Source organism: Macrosteles quadrilineatus, unplaced genomic scaffold, assembly GCF_028750875.1.
Source record: "Macrosteles quadrilineatus isolate MER2022 unplaced genomic scaffold, UCM_ALF_1.0 Scaffold_2__2_contigs__length_208266976, whole genome shotgun sequence".
Classification (NCBI taxonomy): Eukaryota; Metazoa; Arthropoda; class Insecta; order Hemiptera; family Cicadellidae; genus Macrosteles; species Macrosteles quadrilineatus.
Window position 1 is genome coordinate 17,954,507 of NW_026542595.1, and position 17,011 is coordinate 17,971,517.

Here is a 17,011-nt window from a genome sequence, read left to right on the forward strand (position 1 = left end):
TTTTCGGATATCCGCACACCTCTAGATGTTACAGTATCTTTTTCGATAAAATATATATACAGAACTGATTAATAATAAATAATAGTTCGTTGATATTAAAATTTGTTTTTTAGTAGAATAGGCCTACCTCAACAACAAAAAATAGAATGTTGGATTCTTGAATTTGGTGGGTGGTGGGGTGGTTAGTGACGATTATGATGATGTGCGTGCTCAGTGACTCATAGCGACTGTGACTGATAAAATACCAGCAGCAATTTTATCTACGTTTTAGGGTAGGCCTATATCTGATTATCTGAATAGCCCAAAACTGTGAGTTAGCACTGATAGCCTATGTTTTTTTCATTTTCTTTTTCCTTCTTACCATCTTAATCTTAGTATATATTTTGAAATTTAGGTAGGCCTACTCCATCAGTTATTAAACATACAATATTTATATTTTAGTAGGCCAATCCTATTTATTCAACTTTTTACGTTTAGCTATCTAATGACAAACCTGAAAAACCCTTATAACTTGAAGTCAGTAATTTTTATGTGTTATTTAGTGATTATATCCAAGTAAGAACATCAATTTAACTAGGGGTGTGCGAATATTTGAAATTTCAAATCAAATTGAATAGTAAAACTACTATTCGATTCGATTCGTTCTATTTCATTTAATTTAATTTCAAACAATCTTTATTCTTTTAGTACATATTTACAGTACATTGAACAGTGTCAAAAAGTGATTCTTTATTATAACTTAAAACTGTTTTCTAACTTATTTCTATCATTTTTTACCATAAAAAGAAGGCTATTTATACTATTACAATAGAGATTCTCAACAAAACAAATAACAATCATAAATAAAATAAGAAAGCAGTAAAATATTCCAATTCCAAACATCCAAAAGCCCTTCAAGTCCCAGAAGGTTTTGAATCAAACTCTGGGTCAAGAAATTCTTGTATATTATACAATGCTTTAGTCGTTATAAAATCTTTAAGCTTCTATTCTATCTGCGAGCATTCGATTTTTTGAATAGTTCGACGGTGGTCGAATAGTTCGGACCTTTTCGAATACCTCGCATCTGGTCACATAATTAGTTGGAGCTTTGGAAAACATAAAACAAATCAAGTTGGCCAAAAAAGTGTTTCAAGTAATTAATAATAAATTACCATCGGGCTAAAATACGAATAGTAATCTGTTTCTATCGACTATCGAGTGACAACGTTTCATTTTCAACTATTGTGTAATCGTGTCGTGAGTTTCCGATGAAATAATGTCCTCCGCCATTAGCCAAATAAAGAAGGTCGGTAAAATAGTTCCGTTCTAACTTGGTTTGAAAATAAATAAAAACTGCTAAGCTGATTAATATTAAATAAAAATGCAATACAATATTTAATTAAAACTCACTTAGATATTTTATTTTATTATTTTTCAACATTATTAAACTCATTATGTGCTGCAAAACACTACGTTAGCATTCATCCGCCTTCATTGTTCTTGGCGATGGCGATCGGGTTCAAGTTACGTTTTGTTCTGGGATCACTGTAGACCTACATAAATCTAGCATACGACATTGTGTCTATTTCGAGTGAAGTAAAACTGAAAAGTGATGGCGAATAAGATACCGGAACAAATTATACTGAGTTCTCTTATACATGGTACCAAAACGCGCACCGCCACCTTTATAAACTTGAAATATGATTATATATAAATGTTGTCTGCAGAGCCGTCTTTATAAAATGCGAGGCCTGGGGCAATACATAATTGCGAGGCCTTGTTTAACCAAGCTCACCGGGGGGTCTGGGGGTCCCCCCCGGAAAACTTTTGTAAAATTATACTTGTAAAGTCGTCATTTTAAGCACTTTGACAAAAAAAATTAATATTTTACACTCTGAAAATGGGCGTGAATATTATTGCTAATTACACATATTATTGTTCCAATTCCAAAGTGGATATCATAAATATTGCACACGAAATTCTTTACAATCATTAATAAAAAAAAATTAACACTTCTCCTTTACTGTGGATTGTGAATTGAATTAACACTTTGTAAATTAAACAAAGTGGCGGGATGACAATAATTAATAGTAAATGCTTATAGGCTATCTTGTTTATTTATTTTTTTGTCAAGTTAGGTTTATTGTGTTTTCGGCAGTTGGTCTGTGAAGGGTGTTTTAAAGTTAAAAAAATATTACATAAATAATTGTCAATGAGATACTTGCAAATTCGTCATTTCTTTTACACTCTGTAAATGGCCGTTAATATCATAGCTAATTGCACATATTATTGTTCCAATTCCAAAGTGAATATCATAAATATTGTCCACGAAGTTCTTTACAATAGTTAATAAAAAAATGAACACTTCTCTTCACTGTGGATTGTCGTCCCGTCACTTTGTAAATAGTAAATGCTCATAGGCTAACTTGTTTATGTACTTTTTGTCAATATAGGTTTATTGTGTTTTCGTCAGTTGGTCTGTAATGGGGGGTTCAATGAGTTTTTAATAATAAATTAAAAGAGGTAGTATCATTACAGTGTAATTGATTCACAGTATTACTTTTTACTTTAATGACAAATATTGTTATAGGTTTATGTTTATTGTGAAATGCGAGTAGTTTACAGTCAGTCTTATCCACGCTGATTATCCATTCAATCCAGTAAACATTTACATCTGTAAATAAATTGAACTTAATTAATCATGCAATAGAACTTTAATGGCACCAGCAAGAGTAAGCGTATGACTCACTCACATTCACCGGGGTGGCTGCCGCGAGGCTCGGGTTCCGTCATCGCCGCCGAGCTGTCAAACGTTGTTTGATATTCTTTTGTGTTTTAAAAGTCGTTCGTAGGTTTTTAATCGATACAACAATTGATATAGGCTAATTCATAATAAATAAGACATATTTTAGGCACATGTATCTGTCTGTACTTTATTTTTTTATTTTCATTCCAAAACATTAACTTATTTCTAGCGATAGTAAGGCCTCGCCGGGCGGTCGCTCCACTCGCCTCCACCCTAAGGACGGCGCTGGTTGTCTGCTTGATAGATTTGCCGTGATCCCAGAGTAAAACGTAATTCGCACTACTTGCTATGGAAGTCTGCTTCTATTCTTCTGCTTCTCTAGTTAGTTCTTTCTTTTTTCTATTGCATTAGCGCAAGCTGTGTTACAATACAGTGTGTTGCAGTTTATTTAGCACGTCTGCGCTAAGTATTTCAGCTAAACTTAGTAAAAATTTTTGTATATTTTGACAACAGTTGCTTTTATACAGTTGGATATTGCCTAAAAGTTGTAGGCCTAGGCTTCATTTAAGTTTGGTTGAATGACACAAGATGGACTCAGATGAAGAAGCCGATTTAGGCCTAAATGTGTTTTCAACATCATCACAAGAATTAAAAAATAAGTAAAGGACAGGGTGTCTACCAACCGGGAAATCCGGGAAAACCGGGAATTGTACTTAATTTTTTACTGGCCATGAAATGTACGGGAATTGTCCTTAAATGCCAGACTATGTCCTTAAATTTTTAATGGGCCATAATTTTATCGATCGCTAGTTGGTTAGGAGCACATAAAAGGTTTATCAGATGTTTGTTTACATTTTCATAATTTATTACTAGAGTAATAAAAACCCTAATAAAAACCAAATATGCAATAAAAACCCCAGCATTCTCAAACCCATTAATATTTTATCACGACAATCAAGTGTCAAATCAAGTACGTCCAAGAACTGTTGATTCAGTAGTAGTTTAGCTCATAAAAGCTGTATCACTTTTATTCCCTTACAACATTTATTTATTACTAGGGTAATCATTATTAGATCCCAAACATTTTATCATGGCAATAATAGTTTTATAATGGTTGTTAAATTTCACTTCTTACTTGTACTTCAATTTGCCGCTGGCCATTGCCTAGGGCCATAAAACTGTTTATGGTTTCATATAAAACATGTAACTATAATCTTAAACATAACTAAATTAACCCCTTTTTTTATGGATATTTTATCTTTCAATTGACAAAACCAAAAGCATCATTGTTTGCATTACATTTTTATCACTACGTAGGCCTACTTGGTTTCAAATGATGTCATAGCATTTTCTGTATCTTTGTACATTGTTGGCAGTCAGGTTTCAATGTTTTTTATTTCCCATATTTATTTATTGAGTTGTATGCTTTAAGCAATCTAAATCTTATTAACTATTATTAACTATCTTTTTATCTTATTATCTTATTGTAGTGACTTTGCTGTATAACCTCATAGTTTGTTTCTCAGTTTATATAGGCCCTCTTAAATAATTAGGCCTAGGCCTGGGTATTTTGATTCTTTGAAAGTGCTGTAAAATATACTAAGAAAATGTAATTGAGCCTAAGATAAAGTAATGATTGCTATGTGTCGATATTAACTTTGCAGATGAAAAGACAATAATCTTACTCTGTGCTTACTGGTACCGATTTGTACCTAGAACCGAGTTACAATATATTCATTATGCATTAAAGATTTTTTTTTTTCAAAAGTAGTCGAGGACCTAACGTTGTGCCAGGGCGAATAATGCCAAATTAATCCACCTGCATCGGATAAGCTATGTTATGATGTTTCCGTGACCGATGGAGATATTTAGGATTTTGTCGCTATTGCAGGAGACATTGATTGCGTTTTTCTGTTAAACTATAAAAGCTGTACCTAAAGTATATGTTTGTTTACTTCAATAAGTTTCTATTTTGAAATTTAATTCTTGTCTATTATATTTTACTTTTCTCTCTGGAACAACCACGAAGAACAAGATTAATACAGTTTGACAAATCAGGAATATTATTCTGTAATCACACCAACAAAGGTCCTTAAATGTACGGGAATTGTCCATGAATTTTTTATCCAGAATGTAGTAGACACCCTGAAAGGAGTTTAATTTGGGATTTTTTTTGTCAAAAAGGACTCTGTTGCAGAATGCAACACGTGTAAAAAGTCCTTAAAAGTAGGTTAAAAGTTAATAATTATACATTTATGTAGCCTATATTAATAAAATCATTCTAAAAATGCCTAAGTTTAAGTTAGCCTACATTTAGGCTAAAAAGGGCTTTATTATTTCAATCGAAGATTTAAACTAGGTACTGTAAATGGTTAAAAATAGGGCCTAGGTTCTTGTACCTTCAAACCTAGTTGTCCAGTAGCCTAAGCCCAAGTCATGAGATTAGGCTATGTTAAGTTATGACAACAAGTTTTATTTTAGGCATACCTTTTTAAAGTTTATGTTCTAAAACATATACTTAGGGCTGACAGTAAGTAGTAGGCCTAAATCCCTACTTAGTAAAAGAAAACAATGTGCGTTTTTATGTGGTTATAATGATTATCACTACCCAATTGGTTGAATGTGTTTTACAAAATTTGTTATTGGTAGTGCTTTATAATTTTGACTAATAAAACTTGGTTCAGGTTTGTACCTTTACTTATTATCTAAGTTCAGTTACCTATTGAATTAAACTAGGCCTAAATTAAATAAACAAAAGATACATTTACAAACTACACTTAACTTATTCTGAAAAAATATACCAACAGTTTTAGTAATTAAGTTATTGAGAGTTGACTTGACATTGATTTTAAGTTTTCATTATTTGAGGGTTAAGTTAAACTTAGTATTCGGTTAAAAAATGTTCACTATTCGAGGGAAAGTATTCGATTCGAAAACATTCAAATTCAACTCGAAATTCTCTCTATTTGATTCGTATTCGATTCGAAAAGAAAAAGTAGTATTCGCACACCCCTAAATTTAACGCATATCACCTGTATTTTTAGTCAGGGAAAAGTCAGGGAATTTAAAGTTACTGATGCAGTAGCCACCCTGGGCAGGGAAAACTGTTCTACAGTACGATACAACAGTTAAGAATCTTCATGGTCGGCTGATTGAAATGGCAGCAGAAGCCTGTGTAGTGTGTAGGCCTACTGCTATTTACTGGTGTAAATAGAAGTAGGCCTATTAACACATTTGCTGCGAGAATCCCTTTGGCAGTACGGTCGGAAATGCGACGCAGCCTCGGCGCGCCAGTGAATCAGCGAACACAATAGCATTAAAATATTTCAGTCTTTGACAGCAGAAAAACAGTGGTGTTGATGGTGCTGTGTTACCCCGAGAGTAGACGTAGTTCACTGAAAAACTCACAGATAGCAGCACTGCCTGGATCCGTAGCCATTGTCTTTGTAATGTGGCTCGAAGAGAGAAAATCCCTGAAAACGGGACAAAAAGCGTTGCCAGACGGGATTTTACGGGAAATTTAAAGTATAGGGCCAGCACAACATGCTGACATAGTTTAGTTGATCCCCGATAAATGTGGAGGTCACAGTAGACCAACTTGTATAACACTGCACCGTGACTCGAACTGGAGTCGTACGCATGCTGTGCCAGTACGGCATGACTCCGATCGGAGTCATCAGCAGCGAACGTGTTAACTGTAGTCAACTTTTAAGTTTGTCACAGTGGTTTAAACTCAGATTCAGAAGTGACTTACAATCCATTTTGCTTAGTCGAGCTTATTTTTTAGGATTGTAAAGATCATCTGGAAAAAAGCCTCATTAAAAGTATTTGTGGCATTTGTTGTAAAATACTACTCTTGTACTCTTAGACTTTTAAGATCTCAGAACTTTTAATTGAGATTAATTTTACCCTGCAATTTGGTATCGGGGTAATTCTTCCTTAGTTTTGTTTAAACAAAAATATGCCATAAAGAATTGCTTGTTACAGTGAAGAAAAAACATGTAATCAAGGGCAGACCAGTGGATGTCAAGAAAGCCATGAACAAGGATGCAGTGGGAGGCAAGGGAGGAGCAGGGGGTGGCCGAGGGGGAGGCAGAGGTGACCAGGGGTGGAACAATAGATCAGCTCCCATGCAGCAGCAGAACAATTGGGGTAACATTAACATCACCTTTCATATGTTTAATTTGATTAAACATTTCACTGTTCAATTAACCTTTAATCAGCATACAAAAAAGATACATAATAGAGTCAGTTATCAAAAACAATTGGGTGTGTTAGAATTACTGATCTTTTCAGATAGCCTAATCTGTCATTTTGACAGTAAAAATTAGATACATTATTTTAACTTTGATAATTTCTAAACACATTTTTACATGCCATTTTTACTAGTCTTGGTTGTCTTCTGTGATCGTAGCAACATGGGTGAGCATATCTTTGCAGTATCTGCGACAGCAGTGATTATCTCATTTTCTCCTACGATAACGGCAATACCTGTGATCACATCTTGCAGTCCCGTTGTCACCGCTGATCAGCCTTTCAATTAACACTGATTCATCTAAAAGGGATGGCAAAAATTACTTTAAAATATACTAAAAAAATATTGAACAAAAATCCTTCAAATTATAATCAAACATAACTATTCAATGGCTGTTGAATAGGTTGCGTAGCAGGGTTCCTTTAGATGTCCTCAGCTCCCAAACGGACATTACCATTTTTCCTTTGAAAGTTTTCTGAACCCTCGCCATAGGCCAGTCCATACGTTTTCCATTGTCACTTCCTATCAGCACAGTTTCTCTGACTTTAACTTGACGATTTTTACTTTTAGTTCTATGAAGAATCAACTGACTTAAATATTCACTTCGAAATCTCTTCCTTAAAACTTCTTTCAATTTCAGTTGATGTTTCATATGGTGACATAAATCTGTTCTTTCGATACAATCAATATTTGCTACTCCATGTTCTTTTGCTTCAAGAAGGAACATTGATGGAGTCATCACTTATATATCACCACTATCTTCATAATACTGTTCTCAACTCAACTGTTCATAATTTAAACAAGATCTTCCCAGTACTTTCCTATATTGTTCAGTCCCAATTAGTTCAGATTAGTTCTACTCATTTGTTATATATTATTATATCTGTTAGTCTGGACTCATTACTTAATTTTATTTCTATTTACAGCTAATGTAATATTTACAATTCTAAGTTTGAGAAATGAATAAAAACAAGAATTTATTTTTTCTTCTTACAATTATGTGTTATAATTATTTAATTCAATAAGTATGTAACATCATTATTATGTTAAATGTGTTCGTTAATGTTACAAAATAATTACCGTGAATGTTCTTTACAGTATTTCCAGCTATTGTTGATTTATTTTCTGCGTACCTCTGAGTTAGTGCTATTTAGTATACGATGCATCAACACCAGCTGCTTATCAGTCTGAAGTTGCAGCACTGATGTTCTAACACCTGTAATAATATTACAGGAGGCAATGGTTATGGTGGGAGTCCGTGGGACGCACAGGGAGGAGGCCAGGGCTGGGGAGGTCAGCAGGCTCCCCAAGGCTGGGGCCAGGACCAGGGCTACGGGGCCTGGGGTAATCAGCCTCAGCAAAGCTATGGTCAACAGAGCTACGGTGGTGGTCCCATGCGCAACAACAACTATGCTGCCGGCAACAGGACTGCTCCCTATGGTAACTATGATGTGCTTGTTACCAATCTTTCCCTGTTGCCTTCTGTAAAAATCCTAAACAAACATCTGATTAACCCATAAAAAAAACCTGTCTGATAATTGAAAGCAATAATTAAGCTATAAATTGAGTAGCCTATAATTTTTTATTATTATAGGCTGTACTGAACCGAAATCGTACCATGCAAAATACTGTACCGAACCGACGGTGGTAAATAGGCCAGAACCATACCGTACTGACTTTTTCGGTGCACCGCAGACCCCTACTTTATACCAGTTCCAGTAAGTACTCTAAAAAATTTATACATCAGCAGTGTTTAAAGATTATTAAAAGACCCACAATTTTTCTAAAAATTACCACTGCCACCTGGAGTTGAAAATAATCCTTCGATAGAATAGGGCAAACAAAAACGTTTTTGTGACCGCGGGAGACGACGATGACGTCTACATGGCCGCCGGAAATATTCATGATTTTGCTGCAATCACGGACGACGACAATGACATTACCGTGACCGCGGGAGTACATGATGATACTACACGGCTGCATGAAATTTTCATGATTTTTCCACGATTGTGGACAGCGACGATGGCATTTCCATGACCACGGGAGACGACGATGACGTCTACACGGCCACGGAAAATATTAATTATTTAGCCGCGATCGCCGACAACAACAACAACGATCCAATTACCGTAGGAGCCAATGATGACGTCTATACGGCAGCAGAAGATTTTTGTAATTTTGCCGCTATATTTGCCCAGGGCGAGGGGGAAGGGAAGGGTTGCACCTTTGAAGCTATATTTAGGCTTGCACCACTTCCGTTAGTGGGCTGGCGTGGCTGGGTATTCTAACATCAGGACAATGATTCAAAGTTGTTTTTCGGGAATCCCTTGCACGGTTTGACTTTGATTTTCTTTATTTTTTCCATGTAGAAACTTTGCCCATCAAAAATATATTTTGAATCAAACCTCAAATATTTAGCACTAGCAACAGTGCCCGTTGTGGTTAAATACAACGGTCTCTAGTAAAATAATGGTTATGAAATCCATACACCACTTTACTCACTAATATTAATGGTATAGTTTAAGCACATAACATTAGAATCACATATTTAACATAAGGAACACACTTTAAACATAAATGCAAATTGTTAACAACAACATTTAACCAAAGAAAAATTAATTAGATAAAAATATAACAATAAGCTGTTGAATTATTAACACATGTTTCGTATAATTAGATTATGCATACTGGTAAACCAATTATTACCATCTATAAAAATAATTGGTTTTTCTTTTCCGAGTCGGGTTAGCTCTTCTACCCGACCGATTTTCATAATTTTGGCATTAAAGTAAAGGTATGGACGTACCACAGATTTGCCATCAAGCATCGGCTTTCATTTTGACGTATATTTCGAGTTATGCACAAACTGTGTGGCCGTTAGAGTTTGCATGGAACTGTTTGGTGCTTACTGATTGATTGAGGGTGTAAAACTATATTAACCGTGCTGATTTTGCTACCAAATTAATTAATGAAAGACGTGTTGGGGACCAGAGGACGGAGATCTTTTACCCAGACCGGAAGCTCGCATAGCCAGCTTTGATTTATGCTAATACAACTAATTTACTATAAACTATCCTTCCAAAACTTGTGACCTAGAAAATGACTGTTAATAAAATGATTGACTGGTTATTGAACTACTTAAATAGGAAATGCCAAACAAATTATTTAAAAGAACTATGGAAACTTCTGAGGAAAACGTGTTGCCCTAATCATGTTGAAAATGGTCGGAGCCTGAAGGGCTGGACCAGTAAGGTACCTAATTCCTACATTTTCGATGTCGGGGCGACCCTTGTAGGTCTCCCCCTTGTTTGCTAACTAGCCTGACATATTAATCTAAATATATTGTAAACAATTATCTAAGGACTTATCCATTTAGTAGGTTTTTCCTGGGGAACACTTGTTCTGTGAGAGTTCTTGATCGTGGATGCCGGTGAAGTGGGAAGAAGGTAGAAGGTTGGGAAAGGTCGGTGGGGGAAGCCGTTCGCTTGCTCGCGGTGGGCTGACGAGTTCGCCATGCAGCCCTGCCACACGAAGCGCTGACACTATAAGAAATATAGCGTGCCGCTATGCGTCACAACCACCCCCCCTTGGAGCAAAGAAAGGCCAAAAAAGACAGTTTTGCTAAAGGTTGGAGAAGGGTATCATAGGTGTGTTTGTTTGTTTGTTTTTTTTTTTGTGTGTGAGGGAACTTTCGGATGATTTCCTTCCAGATGTGGAAGGCTGGAGGTTCAGACCAGCCCGGCTGTAATTGGCACCTCGGACACCCTGAATTTCCCGAACCAACCACGGCAGAGAGCGGGATCCACCCCCCCTGCGAAAAGAGGAAGTTTTGTGGGGACGACAGTTCTTTTCCCTAGCCTACTAAATTGAGATTGTTGAGTTTAAATGCAAATTTATGAAAAGGGACGGACAACTGCACTTCCCAAATATGTATATTTTTTTTATTTTTGTTTTTATTTTATTTTTTTTTTTATTGAAATGTTTGAGGGTTGAGTACTATGGGCAGATGATGGAGAAAATGGTGCGGCTTCCGGTGCTATGCTGATGGTTCTGAGAGGTGTGTTGATGACATGGGCTAGGAGTTCGGCAGCAGTGTAGGTAATGATGTGTCGTGCCTTCGGCTGCTCATGCGGACAAGGCCGGAGCGGTGCAGGATGCAGGTAATGTATGCCGTAGGCTGCTCATGCGGACAAGGCCGGAGCGATGCTGGAAGTGCCCATGGCGAGATGTCACTCTCTCAGCGTATGATTGCGGGGAAGACTGTCAAACTGCCGTTGCTACTGGAGATGAAGGTCATTACTTCATAGTCTCCATTGCTGTCACATGTGTTGCGCACTTGATGAAGAATTTGGTTTTGGAATTTAGCTGATGTACTCTTTTAGATTTAATAAAATTTGTACTTCTTTGAATAATTTTTTTTTTTTTTTTTTTTTTTTTTTGGGTTGTGCAGCTATCTGGTTGTAACAGTTGTCATAGATTGGGGATCAAAAACTGAAATTGACCGCTGATGGTCATTTAAAATTACTGAACAAGGTGACTGTCGTTATGGATGTGATGAGAGGTTGGTCGCAAGGAGGAGGTCCAATCACTGACGGGTTGGCTCGGACTCAAAAAGATGAACCATGGGTTCGTTGGGGCCGAGCTACTCAAAAGCCAGACTGGTGGAACTCGCGAAAAACCGCTTTGGGGTCTGTGTGTTGATGGGGGTTTGGAAGGATATTAAAACTGTTTTTTTTTTTTGTTTTTTTTTTTTTTTGAAGAACATTTCGCATGCAGAAAATTACGCATGCAGAAAATAACGCATGCACATATACGCATCGATGAGCGCTAAATTGAGGTGAGGATAGGTGATTGTGGATTTTGGGGAATTCTCACTCATTTTGGAGTATTTTTGAAGATAAAAAAAATATCCTATTTCTTTCTCTTTTGCTCTGTGGTTCCTATATCTAACTGTACATGGATTTGACATTGATTGGTAACTAACTTATCCCTAGACCTAAATGCTACTACGTTAGCGACTACTTAAGTTAAGAAGTATGAAAATAAGACAGGGAAGGATAGGAAAGAATAGTAAGAGAGTTTGTCTCTAGACAAATGACTGTGCACAAGCCACCACAGAAGGTGCCATCACTGAGCCCTTTCCTACGGGGTAAAAATAACAAAAATAAAAATAAAATGTAGACGCCCGTGGAAAGTAATATTCAATAAAAAAATTCTTTACTTAACTCAGTGAGGGTGTCAGAGACGAAAAGGGAGGGGTAAAAGATTTGGCCGACAACGCACGGAGGAGGACGTGTAGGGCAGCCCATCCTAGGGAAGGATACCCTGAGACTCACACTCCCCCGGACGATGGCGGGGACAGTGACAGACAGAGAAGACTTAACCTAATATCACTTCAGCATAGCTTTCCGGCCTGGGTAAAATGGGTTGTTCTTCAGAATTGTGGTTGAAAAAATCTTTTTAAATGAGACACATGTGCGTTCCTAACAAATTTTCCGGTTGAGGGATTGATCAAACGTGCTGTGACGGGAGAAGAGAAAGCTTCAATTACACATGGTTGGGACCAAACAGGGAGTAATTTCTGATTGATGGCGTCGGCGGCCCTACTGAGGTGGTGTTCTCTGAACATTACCCAGTCGCCTATCTTGTAAGGGTTGGGTAATCTGTCCAGATCATATTTTTGTTGCCTGAGCTGCCTAGCCTTTGTGAGGTTCTCGACGGCTCTTCTCCACTCTTCATTGGAAGATTGTGGAGAAGCCTGATCGTCGATTAGCCTGTCCATATTCCAATGGAGTTCTAAGGGGTGTGAAATATTTCTTCCGAGGAACAAACGAGCTGGGGAAATTTTGGTAGAGTCATGCCGTGCGGAATTAAATGCCATCTGAAACCAATGTAGTTCCTGATCCCAGCGTTTCTGGTGTTCGTGGTGAAAAATTCTGATCGCGATCTTTATCTGCTTGTTTACTCTTTCGGCGTGGGAAGGGTTGGGGTAATAGGGACTGGTGTAGATGTGTTGAATGCCTAGTCCCATGCAAAGGTTTTTGACTGTTACTGACTTGAAGGAAAAATTTGTTTCAAAAACATTTTTTATGTAAAAAAAAAATTATTTTGGAAAAATTGAAAAAAAAATAAGTTCGTGCTCAATGAAATTGTATAAATTATAGGCCTATAAATATTTGAAAATAGCCACTTTGTTCTAAATTTTATGAGGATTACAAATATATAATAATACAAGGAAGTAGATTTGCAAATAAATAAGTTGTGGGCAAAAAACAGATTTCAGTACATAGCGTATAGAATGCATAGCCTAACCATAGCTAGGAATCTGGCTGATAATTTACATCAATATCACCTACTTCTTCAGGATCATCAACCAGCCCTTCATAATCACTTAAATCTTCTTATAATGCACCACGTATGCATCACTACTTTTGATTTTTAACACTAAAACACAAAGTGTGCCGTGAGTCGATTTTTCGACAAGTGACGCTCGCAGGGTTAAATGGTGAGGAAAACGACCAAAGTGGAAGGTGATATTCTGAAAGAGAATAAAATTTCCTACAAATTGATACCATGCACTTCTTGGAAATATACAAAAATGGCAGCTAAAAGTCGCACCCAAATAAAAAGTGTGAAAAACACCGTTTTCAATGTATTTCTTATGGAAAACATGTTTTCTTTAATCTATCACCATAAATCATAGGCCTAACAAAAACAAACTTTCAAAATTATTTGCAAATCTTCACGACTTAAGCTTTCCAACGACCCATTAATTAATAAAATTGGTCCAGTAGAGCTCTAGATTTAGTTGTACAAAGATTTTTAAAACTGAATTATATAGAATAGATTGATTTTATATGAAATGCTAGGAACCAAGAAAAATATTCAAATTAATGCCATGATTTGCATTTTTACATCAAAATACAACATTGTGCAATCATGATATTTTAGGTCATTGACCTTTATTATGCATCCGATTGTGCTGTTTCAGAAGAGAAGCATAATTATAAATTTATGTAGTTGCAAACAATTATTTTGAAAACCTATAAAACATTAGATAACTCATAAAGATAACAACTAGTGATGGGTCGGTACTTCACGTCAGATGTCGGTTCCGCCGTTTCTTGGCAAAAGAACCGGAACCGAGAACCGATGGTGAAATTTCGGTTTCGGAACTGATAATGCTGGAAAATTACCAATATTGCCGCGATCGCGCAAGACGACGATGACGTTTCCGTGATCGCGGGAGATGAGTTGGCCCGCGATCGGGATCGCAGATGACGACGATGACGTTACCACAATCCCAGGAGACGATGATGACGTCTACATGGCCGCAAGAGATGTTCATGATTTGCCGCGAAGCATAGATTTAATCTGCATAACACTGATGAAATCGTGGAAGTGTTTACCACCAAAGATCCACCAATACGATTTTGATACTACTTCCTCCAAAAGAATTCTTCATAACATATTCCTCCAAAAGAAGAGAAACCAGTTACATAGTAACAATAACTACTATGAAGAAATATGCTTCTCATTGAATGATCAACCATATTTTGTAACTAACGCAATAGTTATCTATTACTCATTAAACAACACTAAATGCTCAAATTTTTTAAAATTTCATTCTATTGAATCATTCTATTGCATTTAGATGAATTAGCGTAAGCCTTTAAAGCAACCATCGATTTCGACGGGTTTCACCTAGTGTTGTATAAAATATTTCGACATCCGCCAACACTTAGAAATAAAATTCAACCATACCACTTTATTTGATACATGTTTATGGCTTTTAACCCTCCAAGTGTCCATAGTAATTGTTTTAATGTCGGCCCATTTATTGTGCAATCGCATGGTTTTATTAAAATGTATCATAGAAACTTAAAAACACTCTAAAGTATACTGTTATATATTTAATTTTGTTTGGAAAATGATGAGCTTCAATGTAATAAATAAAACATTACAAAAAAATTCTCAAAAATTTTTTTGGGGTTAACTTTTCTAAAAAAATCTAGATAAATGAAAAAATTTTATGTTTGCGCTTAATAAATTTGTATAATTATAAGTCTACAAAAATTTTAAAATAGTCACTTCGTTCTAAATTTTATGAGGATTACAAAAATATAATAATATAAGAAAGTAAATTTGCAAATAAATAAGTTATGGGTGAAAAACAGATTTCGTACATCGAGCGAAAGCTAAGAATGCATAGCCTAACCATAGCTAGGAATCTGGCTGATAATTTACATCAATATCACTACCTACTTCTTCAGGATCATCAACCAGCTCTTCAAAATCACTTCAAGCACAGCGGGTGTGTTGTGCGTCACTTTTTCGACGCTTAACACTCGGAGGGTTAAATCACATAAGTAGTGGAATCCACCATTTTTGTTTGGATTAATTTTAAATTTTGTATATGATTATATAAGAAAATCTTACCAAATTTTCCAATAACATTCATATACCCTCCTAAATAACAAGGTCCAGCTAGGCCTGGGTCTTTTGATTCTTTGGAAGAGCTTTTTAAAAATACTAAGAAAATTGAATTGAGATTAAGATAAAAGGAACACCCAGTTATTGTGTTTAGTCCTAGTGCAGTTGGAAATAATTTACTAGCAGTTGTGTGAAACTATCTGATCAAATTGTTGTTTCAAACATAATATTTACTTACTTACTTACTCCCAGGGCCATGCATATCTAAGAAGATATTTGGCCGCACCAACAAAGCCTCTGCATCTTGCTCTATCCTCTGCATCCTCCTCAGTTGCTCCATGTCTTTCTTTACTTGGCTTCACAATTTTTGTTATGGCCTTCAAACATAATATTTATTCCTAAAAATTGTTAACCTAATTTTAAAAACCTCTACGACTATGCCTTATCTTAATAGTAACATAGGTAAAGCCATCTTAAATGTGTTTCTTTCTTGACACAATCCTGATGGGAGTAGAGATTTTAAAACGGGTGGTACTGTAATTTGTTGTTAGAAAACCATGAATGTAGCGTACTATTCATTTCCATAGTAATGTCAATGTATTAAAATTTAAAATATTGGTTTATATTATATATTATACAATAATTCTGAGAAGAAACTGAAAAATTAATGGTAGCCTCTTGTATCATACTGATTTTGTACCGAGAACCGAAGTACAAAACATTGTACAGTACCGAACTGTACCGACCTTAAATTTTCTGTACCGCAGACCCCTAATATAAAGTAATGAGAAAAAGAGAATTGAAATGAAAGATTACACAATAGAATAATGCGATTTGAAATATAGAGAGCAGATAGTTGAATCCAGCTGTCTCCAATGTTAATATATATTTTTTGTTTGTTGGTGCAGGATCAGGAGCAGCAGGAGGTGGCTACAGTGGTGGATATGGAGGGGCAGCCAACAGTGGTGGCGGTGGAAGAAGATATTGAAAACGTAAGTTTGGTGGTGCATCAAGACCTACTACCTTCTCAGATATGCCCATTGTATGAAAAGGACATTTTTGAATGTGGATTTTTAACTAATTAATTTTTTCATAGTTTTAATTTATAACGTACGGAAAAAAAACTTTGTCGAGGGAGAATTTTATAAGTATTTTGCTATCGTTGATTTTTAAAGAAAACTTGTTGTACATGAAATATATTACACTGAAGTATAAATTAATTAGTTTGTGTAGTATCATTCTTCTGAATTGTAGGCATTCACTTACACTTATCAATTTATTAGAATATCAATAGTCTTTTAGATTTTGTACCAATGTGAACATTATATAGACATTTAATATAAAGTGTTTTCCATTTATGTTAAGCTAGATAGTTTTATTTCAGACCCCTTTCTAGAAAACTATCTTTGTCTTTCAATTTTCCTAGGTTCTTTTTGTTATGTGTTCAAAAGGTAATTTGAACTATGTTTTAACAGTTTTTAAATTTACAATATTGTGAAAAACGATGGTGTTTACATTTTATTTTATTGGGGTCATTTACATTTATTATTATCTTGTAATGACAGTCTACAGAGATTGTTGTTTGTCACAGTTGTTTG

The 17,011-nt window shown here is 35.7% G+C and overlaps 1 protein-coding gene across 1 annotated transcript in view; it reads left to right on the plus strand.

Annotated features, from left to right (window-relative positions):
• LOC128985570 (heterogeneous nuclear ribonucleoprotein A1, A2/B1 homolog) overlaps window positions 1-16,777 on the plus strand; it is a 46,335-nt gene extending 29,558 nt beyond the window's left edge. The window contains exons 4-6 of the mRNA XM_054405180.1: window positions 6,713-6,877; window positions 8,214-8,420; window positions 16,322-16,777. Of these exons, the coding sequence (XP_054261155.1) occupies window positions 6,713-6,877; window positions 8,214-8,420; window positions 16,322-16,401 (452 nt within the window). The 3' untranslated portion in view covers window positions 16,402-16,777. The remainder of the gene's footprint in view (window positions 1-6,712; window positions 6,878-8,213; window positions 8,421-16,321) is intronic.
• The last annotated feature ends 234 nt before the right edge of the window (window positions 16,778-17,011 follow it).